This window comes from Hipposideros armiger, unplaced genomic scaffold, assembly GCF_001890085.2.
Source record: "Hipposideros armiger isolate ML-2016 unplaced genomic scaffold, ASM189008v1 scaffold_1842, whole genome shotgun sequence".
Lineage (NCBI taxonomy): Eukaryota > Metazoa > Chordata > Mammalia > Chiroptera > Hipposideridae > Hipposideros > Hipposideros armiger.
The window spans coordinates 7,975-20,325 of record NW_017733192.1 but is presented as its reverse complement, the minus strand read 5'-3'; the positions used below and the strand labels follow the sequence as shown (position 1 = coordinate 20,325).

The 12,351-nt window shown below is 45.6% G+C and overlaps 1 protein-coding gene across 1 annotated transcript; it reads left to right on the top strand.

Annotated features, from left to right (window-relative positions):
• The first annotated feature begins 3,032 nt into the window (after positions 1-3,032).
• Positions 3,033-11,632, top strand: LOC109378257 (myeloid cell surface antigen CD33-like). The gene is made up of 6 exons (XM_019634698.1): positions 3,033-3,275; positions 3,337-3,729; positions 3,933-4,211; positions 6,160-6,256; positions 6,556-6,637; positions 10,507-11,632. Exons 1-6 carry the CDS (start codon positions 3,242-3,244, stop codon positions 10,678-10,680), a joined length of 1,059 nt encoding a protein of 352 aa, XP_019490243.1. The 5' UTR covers positions 3,033-3,241; the 3' UTR covers positions 10,681-11,632.
• The last annotated feature ends 719 nt before the right edge of the window (positions 11,633-12,351 follow it).

The window sequence follows — 12,351 nt, the reverse complement described above, 5'->3', positions numbered from 1 at the left end:
CAAGAAAAATTTAAATCTGGGAGAAAAAAATCTGCAAATATATACTTGATGAATGACTTTTATTCAAATATATCAAGGAAACAAACAAGGAAATGAAACCAATTGTTTAAAAATATGTTTTTAAAAACCCCTCACTCAGCAACAGAAACTGAACAACCCTATTAAAAAATGGCAAAGGACATTCATTAGACATTTCCCTGTACTTCTACAAAAACAAAATACACATGAGAATATGCTGAACATCATAAATATGAGGGACATGCAAATTACAGCCATACAATGAGGTTCCTCCTCCATTATTCCATTAGATGCTTATTATTATTTTTTTAAAGTACAACAGGAAATAACAAATGTTGGTGACATTGTGAAGGAAGTGGAACTCTGTGCTTTGCTGTTAAGGTTATAAAACTGTGAATCTACTTCAAGATTCCTCAAAACATTAAATATAGAGCTACCATATGATCCAGTAATTTCACTTTTGTGTATATACCCCAAAAATAGAAAGCAGGAATTAAATAGGTATTTATACATCTCTGTTCATAGCAGCATGATTTACAATAATTAGAAGGTAATTGCAACCTAAGGGCCCATCAACAAAAGAATGGAAGGACTAAATGTGGCGAACACATACAATGGAATACTATTCAGCCTTATAAAGGAAGAGAATTCTGATAAATGTTACAATACGAACTGAAGACGCTATGTGAATTGCAACAAGCCAATCAGAAAAGGACAAATACTGTACGATTCCACTTACATGAAGTCCCTAGAGGAAGCAAATTAATTGTCACTGAAAGTAGAATGGTGGTTTCCTGGGTCTGGCCCAGTGGGATGCAGGATTCTTCTTTTCATGGACACAAAGTTGCAGTTTGGGAAAAATTAATAAAGTCCTGGAGAAGGACGGTGCTGACGGTCGTACACCAATACGACTGTACTGAATGCCACAGACCCAGACAATTAAAAATGGTTAAAAATTGTGACGTTTTTATTATGTATATTATACCATAATTATAATAAAAAAAGAGGCCAAGGATTTAACAGCAAATTCACCGAAGAAGAAAAATAAAGGCAGCTGAGCACATGAAAATATGCTCCACACCACTTGTTAGGACATTGTAGATTGAAACCACGATGACATACAATGGAATAATACTTAGTAATAAGACATTACAAATTACAGATACATACAACTGGGATCAACTTCCAAAGTACTGTGCTGAGTGAGAGAATATAGACACAGATGAGTACATTTCTAGAACTTCTCCTATAGGCAGAATTAATTCCCCTAATGGAGACTATATCAGTATTACCTGGGGCTAGAGGTGGGTGTGATGAACTACAAAGGTATGAGGAAAGCTCTTTGGGGTGGTGGAAATCTTTTATATTCTGATTGTGGAGGTCTACATTTGTTAAAATTCACAGAAATGCATATTTCAAGTGGGTACATTTTATTTCATGTAAATTATAAAGTTCTTGAAAGAAGCACAGTGAGAAGTCACAGAAGCTTCCCATCTATGAACATGGTATAACTTTCTTTGCTATACATCCAACTGTGTTGAGCCTTCTATTAAGTGCTACATTCTTACTTTTTTTTTAACAACCTAGAATACAATATTATTTTGCTTATTGGAGACTCATTCATTTCCTTATACATCAAATAAGGGTAAAAGAATCTCTCTATGTTAGTAAGACTGAAGGACCATGTATCCAGACATTACTGTGTTTGAAAGATTTTACAAATACATCATGGCAAATACTTCTATGTCACTGGGGTCAAGAGTTTGTCAGTGACACACACAGAGTGAGATGGAAAACCACGTTAGCTGAACCTAAAATTTTAATTGTTGCTGCATAATCCAATCACGTTTTCCAGAAATATTATATTTTGAGCTACATTTAACTGTGAGAAGCAGACTTTTTTCAACAACTCTTACTTATTTTTATTTTATGTAGAAATTAGTCCATTCATAGTCCCACAAAAGATTTGAGGTGACTTACAATTTTATGGCACTTCCAAGGTAGCAATTTTTTTAAAGGCAAAACAGAACTAACCTAGGAAAAATGACATAATTGTACAAGGAATCTGGAATTCATTACTAAATATAACCCTGAGATTCCTAGCAGCCAATGCAACAAGGAAATGTGAAATCTTATTGTCTGATAAAAAAAAGTATATAGTTTACTTGAAAAGGCAAATATCTTATTGCTAAAGGCTGAAACATATTACATATGGAAACCACATTACATAACATAATGAGAAATGCCTTTAATGCATTTCTTTATCCACAACTTTGTTGTTGAGCAAGTACTTGGAGATTTGGAGGCAGATATTTCACATGACAGGAAATGCTAATCTGTGTGATGAAGAAGTAAACCCGTCTCTCCAGTTCAAACAGCACTGTATATTGGCTCACAGAACATGTGTTCTCTCCTTGTTTAACATGAAGAAGTTCATCGTTTTTATTTTAGACATACCATTGAAATGTCACGAATCAGCATGTTAGATGTAAAAACAAAACTTACTCATAATTTTAGAAATTATACCATATGCTAGCAGGATACATGGTAAAATCATCATTGACTGCAGCTCTAAAGCCTGGCAGTTGCATGTGTTTGGGGAGGAAGTAACGTCACTGAGTGGAGACCATGTCACTGGCATAGACCAGGTCTGTCGTATCCCTCCTTGTGTTCAGCCAACCAACACTTAGTTGTTCACTGAGTGTTTAATGGATGGGTGGATGCTGCCTTCACTTCAACTGGGACCTTCTTATTTCTTCTGACCCAGATGCTCACACAAATGCTAAAGAATCCTACACTTTGCAGGACCGACAACCTGAGGGTCTGGATGAGACTGTGACCCTTCAGATCACGGCAGCGGTTGACTGGCTCTCTGGTGTAGACAATACTGCTCAGAACAGCCCCTCAGATGGGAGGACCTTAGGAGACTCACATGTCCTCAGAGGTCTTGGTTCAGGCTCAGTGTTGGAGGGAAGCCCCCGTGAGGGTCAGGACCTGAGTCCTGCTCCCTGTCTGCTCCTCTCTGGGTGGGTCTCTGTGTCTTTGGTCTGTGGGGTGTCCAACCTCAGTGCTTAGGGGGAACGAGCTTCATCTCCGAGGTTCCTTTTCTGTGAATGGGGAGGCCCCGTGCTCCGCCCCAGCTTCCGGGATCTCCCCCAGTGCCCATCACACAGCCTTCCTTCTCTTTTCTCCCACAACAGCCCAGAAACCCTCCGTGTCAGAGATGCTGCTGCTGCTTCTGCCCCTGCTGTGGGCAGGTGAGTAGATGAGGGAAGGGCTGGTGGGGTGGGGGCTCTGCTGACCCTCCTTTCCCCACAGGGTCCCTGGCTCAGGATAAAGGATATCGGCTGACAGTGCAGGAGTCTGTGACGGTGCAGGAGGGCCTGTGTGTATTCGTGCCCTGCAATGTCACCTATCCCCAGTCATCTAATCACTACCAGTCAGGCTCTGACCTGGCTTATGGGTCCTGGTTCCGGGAAGGGACCAATACAAAGCAAGGTGCTGCTGTGGCCACAAACAAGCCAGGTCGCAACATTCAGAAGGAGAACCAGGGCCGATTCTGCCTCCTCGGTGAACCTCAGATGTCCAACTGTTCCCTGGACATCAGAGATGCCAGGAGAAGTGATGATGGAAAATACTTTTTTCGGATTGAAAAGGAACAAAACAATTCTTGGAATTACATATCTAACTTGCTGTCTGTGCATGTGGCGGGTAAGGAAAGGACTCCAAGATATGCCACAGGGGAAGAACATGGTGGCTCGGGACAGGGCGGGAAGGGGACCCCCTCCTGGGAGGGTGCTGGGGGTCCAATGTATTTGGTCTCAGAGGGAGGAGCTGGACCAAAGCCTGAGGCTTCTCTCAGGGCCGCACCTGGGACCCTCCCTCCTGATCCCATGTCTATCTCTCCTCACCAGCCCTGAACCATACACCCCACATCCTCATCCCGGGCACTCTGGAGTCCGGCTTCCCCATGAACCTGACCTGCTCTGTGCCCTGGGCCTGTGAGCGTGGCACACCCCCCATCTTCTCCTGGACCTCAGCTGCCCTCATCTCCCTGGGCTCCAGGACCCATTTCTCCTCTGTGATCACCCTCACCCCGCGGCCCCAGGACCACGGCACTAACCTCACATGTCAGGTGAAGTTCCCTGCAGCTGGTGTGACTGTGGAGACAACCATCCAGCTCAACGTCACCTGTGAGTACTGGGCCAGGAAGCCTGGGTTCCTGAAAGTGTTGGAGGGCCAGAGGGTCTGGTGGGAACACTTGGTGATTTTGTTCTGGAGGCCGGGCTGAGTAGGGGACCCAGAGGACACAAGTGTTGTCCCTTCTGCATTTCTGTGGCCCTGAGTGTGTGGAGGGTGGTGCCTACATGAACATAACTCCATACCTCCCCATTAAGGAGGAACTCCTCTCTTCTTGTCTAAGGTGCCCCACAGAACCCCTAAATAGGAGTCTGCTTAGGAGACGGCTCAGGTAGAAAGGAGCTTCCTGTCCATGTGACACTGACTGATAGGGGAGTCTCTGCCAGGTGGATTCAGAGCTAAACTTTCAGAGTTCAAATGGTGAGGGTGGGGCCCGATACACGAGAGGCCCCCATCTGGAATCTTCCCCCATATTCTTCTACTGCTCTTCTGCCAGGGTGACCCCACATCCTCTCCTCCCTGCCCGTCTTGAATGATGCTCTTTACCTTCCTCCCATCATGAAAGCTTTTGGGCATTTTCAATTAGACCTTATTTTTTAGAGCAGTTTAGGAACAGTAAAATTGATCAGAAGGCAGAGAGATGTCCCCTATACCTACTGCACCCTCCCTCACATGCACTGACTCCCCACTGTCAACACCCCTCGCCAGGGGGGGGGGCATTTATTACAATCTATGAACCTACAGTGACACATCCATTCTCACCCAAACACAGAAATTATGTTATGGTTCACTCTTAGTTTTGGAAATTCTGTGGGTCATCAAGCAATAGTATCACAGCTCCAAAAATCTCTTTAGGTTTTCTCTGTGTGTGTGTGTGTGTGTGTGTGTGTGTGTGTGTGTGTGTGTGTTTTAAGATGTTATTGGGGAATTGGAGAGAGAACAGTTTTGGGGAATTAGGGAAGGGGAACATTGTGTTTTTCCAGGACCATCATCTCCCATCAAGTTGTTGTCCTTCAATCTTAGTTGTGGAGGGCGCAAGCTCAGCTTCAACTCCAGTTACCACTTTCAATGTAGTTGCTGAGGTGAGGGGGTGCAGCACACCATCCCATGTGGGGAAAACCATCTTGTTGTTAAGAGCACGTGCTCTCACCAGCTGAGGGGAAGCTCAGCTTGAGCACAATTCACTGCCCAGGTGGGACTTAAACTGGCGACCCTGTTGCTCAGAGCTCACTCTCTTAACCAACTGCACCACCTGGCTGGCCCTTTTGGGCTGTTTTCTGACTGTCAATCCCCCAGCCCTCTCCCTGATCTGCTTGTGGAGCCCAGAGCTCTCCACATTGCCCTATTCAATTGGTGACTGCATTTGGTTCCCCTTCCCCATTAGACAGTGACCCTGTTAGGGCTCTCTCAGCAGTGCCCCTCAGACTGCTGACAAGTGATGCCCAGAGACATATCCCTGACCCCAGATATTGGTCTCCTGGGAGGCATGGCCAGACAGGACCAGGAGAGCTGCCTGGGTCTTGTCTGAAGGGCTAAGAACCTCCCTGTTTTCACCCCCTTCTGGGGCACAAAAGACCATATTTGATCCTGAGTGGCCGGGCTGGTGGAGGCCAGGAGAGGAGATTCTGACACTCTCCCAGGAAGGGAGGTTGGAGGAGGCCTTTTATCATCCCACAAGGCTGTGTGTGTGTGTGTGTGTGTGTGTGTGTGTGTGTGTAATGTCTATGCAACCCTGAGCCTCAAGGTCCTGTTGCATCCAGGTTGGTGTCTGCTGTAGAGAGACCCTAGATGGGGAGAACCTGGGTCCTAGAAGAGATGGCGTTTGCTGGACAGGAGTTGGATAGGAGGAGTCACATAGACCATGTTCTTCATCCTGCAGTGGGAGAACCAGGGGCTGAACCCTGGATGAAGGAGAGGGGCACCCCTCCTTTCGTGCTGGGAGGAGGAAACTTATGCTCATCATAAAGATTGGAGTTCATCCCAATTGTGTCTTATCTACAGGGGAACCGGGGACCAGGGCAGGAGTGGTTCTGGGTGCCATCACGGGAGCTGGTGTCACTGTACTGTTTGCTCTCTGCCTCTTCCTCATCTACTTCATGTGAGCTGGGTCAGGTGTGGGCCAGAGGTGGAGAAGAGGGACCTGGAGGAGTTGGGGGTGACCGGAGCCATTGTGGGAGTGCAGTGGTGGTGACAGGCCAGCCAGTAGCCACTGAGCCAGGCTTGATATGACCCAGCCCTGATTCCAGATGTCCAGGAACAGGGAAGGAGGGGGGCCGATCTTGTTACAAAGTCTTATTAGGAACCTGCCTGGGCTCACCCCACTTTTGACCTGCCCTAGTCACTCACTCCAGCTTCAAAGAACGAACCTGTGTCAAAGGCCCTGGTCTCTCCCATCAGAGTGAAGACCCGCAGGAAGAAAGCAGCCAGGACAGCAGTGGGTGTGGACAACATCCATCCTGCCATTGGGCCAACTTTCCTGGTGAGTGATGTGGGCATCTTGGCATGCAGCCTGTCCCCCACATTTCCTGGGTGGCCTACAGTCTCACTGCATTCAGTGTGTCCACAAATGAGCTCTTCACCGTCCCAGTTTTTTTTTTAATGTAGATTATATTATTATTCAGATCTGTCAGGCCAACAGATTGGGAGATGGTTGCCACAACTAGTTCCCCACAGTTCCCAAGAGAAAGGGGAAACGCCACACCACTGAAGGCCAAGTGGGGCAGCACCAGGGTTGGTCAGGAGGCTGAGGGGGTGAGAAGAAAAATGGGCAGGAGCCTTGATGCTGACTTCCATGAGGAAGGCAAGGCGAGGCCAGGGAAGCAGGCTTAGGGCTGGCTAGCTTGAATAACTCCGTGGGGTTCTAGGGTGTGGTGGCTGTCTCCCCTTGTCTGGGACCTGGCCCTGGCATGACTAGGGCAGGAGGAGAATGGTCTGGATGTAAGAGCACTATGATAGAGGTGGTTGGGGTGTGCGCTCTGACTGATTGCTTTGCATATGAAAGGCATGCTCCCAGGGCATGTCCTTTACTACCTCTAGCAATTGGCAGTTCCTGGCATTCGCAGTGCCCCGGGAGTTAGCCCCAGATGTCAGAACACCAGAAGCACATGGTTAATACATACTTTTTCAGGGTTCTCCATCTCACTGATGGCACCCTTGTCCCTGACACCCACCAGAGACCTGGCCACGTCCCATCACGTCTTCCTGCACCAATACACTGCTAAGCGTTTCTGTGCTTCTTCTGAACACAGCTCAATAGAACCGTTCCCTCTGAGCTGAGCTCTCCCTGCTACGTGCTTATCCTGCTGCAGCCCTTCTATCTCTCCTCCCTGGCCTGTTAGCATTACCTCCACAAAAGATCACCATCTCTCCCAAGTCTTAAATGCTTCCCCACGATTCCAAAAGATGAGGACCCAGGCAACTTGGTCTGGGATTTGGGGCAGGAAATCCAGAGTCATCCACAGTGTGTCACACCTCCCACACTGGCCTGCTTGCTTGCCTTTAGCAGGGTAAGCTTTTTATATCTCAGAATCATTGCTTGGCTCTCACCTCCTCCTCACACACATAGGTCAGCCTGCCCTGTTGCTGCCCTTCCTCTGAGCTCTGACTTTTCATTCATTCATTTAACTCTGGCTAATGTGGACACCCTGTGAGGCTTCAGAGCACACGATCAGCAATCGCCCATGCAATTATCTTTTTTTCAGCAATTATCTCCCATTTCTTGATTGTCCTGTGTGCTTGGGTAATATCTGTATTTTCACACATTCTTATGAGATAAATATAAAATATTCCTCCTGGAAAATCTCTCCTTGCCTTGTAGATGGCCTCCTTCTCGCTGTGTCCTCACATGGCCTTGTTTCTATGCCCACGCATTTCTAGTGTCTCTTCTTGTTATAAGGACTTAAGTCATTTTGGGTCCTACCCTAATGACCTCACTTAAATTTCATTACCTCTTTAAAGACCTCATCTCCAAATACAATCCTATTGGGGGTTAGATCTTCAAAATATGAATTTGGAGAGTGGGGGACACAATTCATTTTATTAGACAGACTTAGTTCAGGGTAACAATGTTGCCTCTGGTGTGAAACAGTTGGAATCTGGATACATTTTGAAGGTGGAGCCAAAAGGATTTGCAAGGTGCACCTGAAGTATGAGCAAAGACAGCTCACTGTTTTTACCTCGTACATGTCATCAATGTCAAAGATGACTCCATGGATGTCACAGATTTCCAGAGATTGTCATAAATGTCCATAGATACAAAAGATGACTCCAATGAGGTTGCCCTGAAAAACTTAAAGAATTGAATTTCCAATTCTTGAACTTGACAGCTCTGCAGGAGGAGTACATTTTAAAGAGGGAATCAAACTTTATTTTGGTTACAACAACTTTGAGGTGCTTCTGAGATGTCCAAGTGAAGATGACAAGTAGATGGCCAGAGTCTGGCACTCGGGAAAGGGGTCCCGGTGGGAGACACAGATATTTGGGGGTCTTTCACATCGAGGTCTGAGAATGGATAAAACCACAATGAAAAGAAGGGGTCTGCAAACAGAGCCCTGGGATGCCCCAACATTTAGAGTCAAGGAGATAAGGTGGAAACAGCAAGAAGACCACTGAATAAAAATAAATGTCCTTGAGAGTATAGGGTTGAGTCCTGGTGGCCAAGGGGTAGTGCAACTTCAGGGAGGAGAGAGTGCTCATTTTTATCAAGTGCTAAGCAGTCCAGTAAGGACTTATTAAGGATCTGAAATAAGACCACTTAAATTTAGCCAAGTGATATCACAGCTGATCTCAACAAAAGCAGATCTAGTAGCCTGTTGAAGGCAAATATCTTTATTGGAATGAATTAAAAAAAGAATGGAAGGAGAGAAAGTATAAAGACTCTTTTGAGAAGTTTTGACATAAATGTACAGCTGAGAAATGAGTCTGCAGCAGGAAATATTTGTACCCCTCAATCCCTTGGAATTTCCTGGGTGATAGGAGTGTCTTTTGTTCTAATGAGGTAGCTCATGGTGGATTCGTGGATGGGGGCTGGGCACCAGGAAGACCAAGCCAAAATTAGAAGCTTAGAAGTTTCAGCCCTATCCTCCATTATCCAGAGAATGCAGCATGGCTGGAAATGGAATTAATCATCTGTCATACTTCCATGATGAAACCTCCATATAAATCCTCAGAGTTTGGGGTTCAGGGAGCTTCCAAGTGGGGGTCTGTATGGAGGGGCTGGGAGGATGGTGTACTTGGAGAGAACATGAAAGTTTGCCCCTTCCCACACACCTTGCCTTATGCATCTCTTCCAGCTGGATCAGCAGTTCTCAACCTGTGGGTCGCGACCCCTTTGGGGGTCAAATGAACGTTTCACAGGTGTTGCCTAAGATCATTGGAAAACAAAAATATATTTACATTACGATTCATAACAGTATCAAAATTACAGTTATAGAGTAGCAACAAAAATAATTTTATGGTTGGGAGTCACCACAACGTAAGGAACTGTATTAAGGGGTTGAGGCATTAAGGAGGTTGAGAACCACTGATCTGGATGGTCATCTGTTTCCTTTATCACATCCTTTTATAATAAGCTGGTACACAGTAAGTAAACTGTTTTCATGAGTTCTGTGAGTCACTCTAGCAAATTAATTGAACTTGAGGAGTGGGATGTGGGAACTTCCAATTTATACTCAGTTGGTCAGAACCACAAGTGACAACTTTGGACTTGCAATTGCTGTCTGAAGTGGCAGTGAGCGTTGGGGGTCGGATATTATGGGACTGAGCCCTAAACCTGTTAGATCTGACAATATCTCCATGCAGACAGTGTTGGAACTGAGTTATATTGTAGAACACCCAGCTGGTGTCGGAGAATTGGTTGGTGGTGGGTAAAACCCCACATATCTTAAGTCAGAATTATTGTGAGTGTGATAGTAATAGAAGAGTAAAGGAGACACACACAGGAAGAGTAGTTTTTCATAAACATCTTCCTGTGTGTCCAGTACCTGACACATAGGAAACCTTTGTGAGGCCAGGGGTTGAGTTCATGATCAGTAGATGTATGACCTTCAGAAGTACCTAACATCTCTGAGACTTAGTTTCTTTCTTAGTAAAAATAACAGTATTTTCCACATAGGTCTATGTGAGTATTCAGAAGAATTGGAAAGCAGCCAACAGGTCTTATCTTTGTTGGATAACTGAAGATATGGGACCTTAAGAAATGTTTGCTATAAGAATGGAAGAATGAGCAAATGTCCTGTCACAATCAAATTGACTTCAGGGAGCTTTTCTGCCTCCATTCCCTCCTGTCTGCCCTTCCTCCCCACCTGCCACACTGCTTTGCTCTGACCCCCTTCTTTGCCTTCCATACAGAGTGACCAGCAGAACTCCAAGTTAGACAGCCCCGCTGACTCCTTAAGCTTTGCAGAGACCACCCCTCCTTTGGAGTTGGAGCAGGAGCTGCATTACGCCTTCATCACCTTTCGTGGGAAGAATCCTCCTCCGAAGAGCACCCACGAGGCATACTCAGAGATCAGTACCAAGTGAGATCCCGACAGGAACATCAGTCTCAGCCACAGCATCCATATCCTAACAGGAAGGGGGACTCCCAGGCTTATTCTTGCAGACTTAGCATCCCCACAGGCAATGGGTTTATAAACTACTATACACAAGTTTCCTGCTATATTGCAACTATCGTAGGCATTGCAATCAGAGATGCCTGGAATTAAATCCACACTCTTTCACTTATTAAGAGTATGACACCTGGTGAGCCACCTTACTTCTTCATATCTTGGTTTCCTGCTTTGTAAATGGGTGTCAGAAGTGCAGCTTCATGAGGTTGCTATAAATATTAAATAAAAGTACATGTGAAAAACACCCAGCGAACGTCCCGGTACACTGTGAGAGTTTGATATGTGCTGATTATTTCCCCCTCAAACAGAAAGGTGTTAGTGACATTCCCCTCAGAGGCTGGGTATATGCCCGGAGGCACCACATCATGTCAGCCTCACTCTTTACCCAAATCCCTTCCATGGATCCTTTCCCTGACTTGGCCTCCAGCATCATCTGTCTCCACTCTGAAATCTTCCCTTTCCACCCTGCCGCCTGATACTAGTCCGGCTATGGGAAAAATCACTTATGAAGATTTATAGAAATTCCTAAGACTAAAAGCTAACCATTGTCAAAATACTGCTCTATCTTCTCAGTCTCCCAAAATAATCTACAAGCTTTTCACCTGACTTTCTAGGTCCAGTCTCAGGGAACTTGTTTATAAGGGGCCAGATAGAAAATATCCCAGGCATTGCAAGCTATGTGGTCTCTGTTGCAACTCTGCTTGCAGTGCAAATGCAAGCCATAGACAATCTCAAACACTGATGTAACAGTGTTTCAACAAAATTTTATTTACAAGAGCAGGCAGCCCCCAGGCTGTAACTTTCTGACCTCTATCATAGGCTGTTCTTAATCTCACCCAGTCCACTTCTCCATCACCATACCCTAACATATCAATCTCTCAAGCCGTCTTCTAAGTACTCCCATCCTAATGCATTCCTCACTGTCTCTGGGCATCCACATCCTTCCTCCAGGGATGCACATCAGCATGTCACCATCGGGCTTACACCCTCTTATCTTTCAAAATGAGCTCAAAAATAATGCCAGGGTTGAGAAGGTGGAGGGGAGGAGAAACTCATAACTTTTTTCCTAAAAAACCTAGTATTTTAACTTAAAAGAAAATCAGCTTAAACAAAAACAGCCCCAAATTCTCCTGCAGCACCCAAACTATGACAGGGGTAAAACATTATGCATCAGTTCATAAAATGGTCCTTACGTAAACAAGTGACAGGTTCCAGTGTGGTGGGAAAAAATGCCTGATGCCTAAGCTCCCCAACCCTCAAACCTGGAAGAAACAGCTGAGTCGGACTTCTGTTTATGCTAATGTCACGCTGGGCAATATGGATCAACCTGTCTGTAGAAAACATTAAAAGTTGATGGTTAGACTTCCAATCCAGGCGATATGTCATTGAGTCATTGTCCCCTGCTCATCCCCCTCCACTGACAACTGTAAACCTGTGGATGGTGCAAGAGACAACCAGAGGAGAATCCTGGAGTGTGGTAAGATGCATTGGTTTAGGGCTCCTGGAACAACACAGAGGCAGGGCACCTCGGTCTCCTGACCCAACAGAAGACAGAAACTCAGACCCACTATTTCCCAAATCCTGA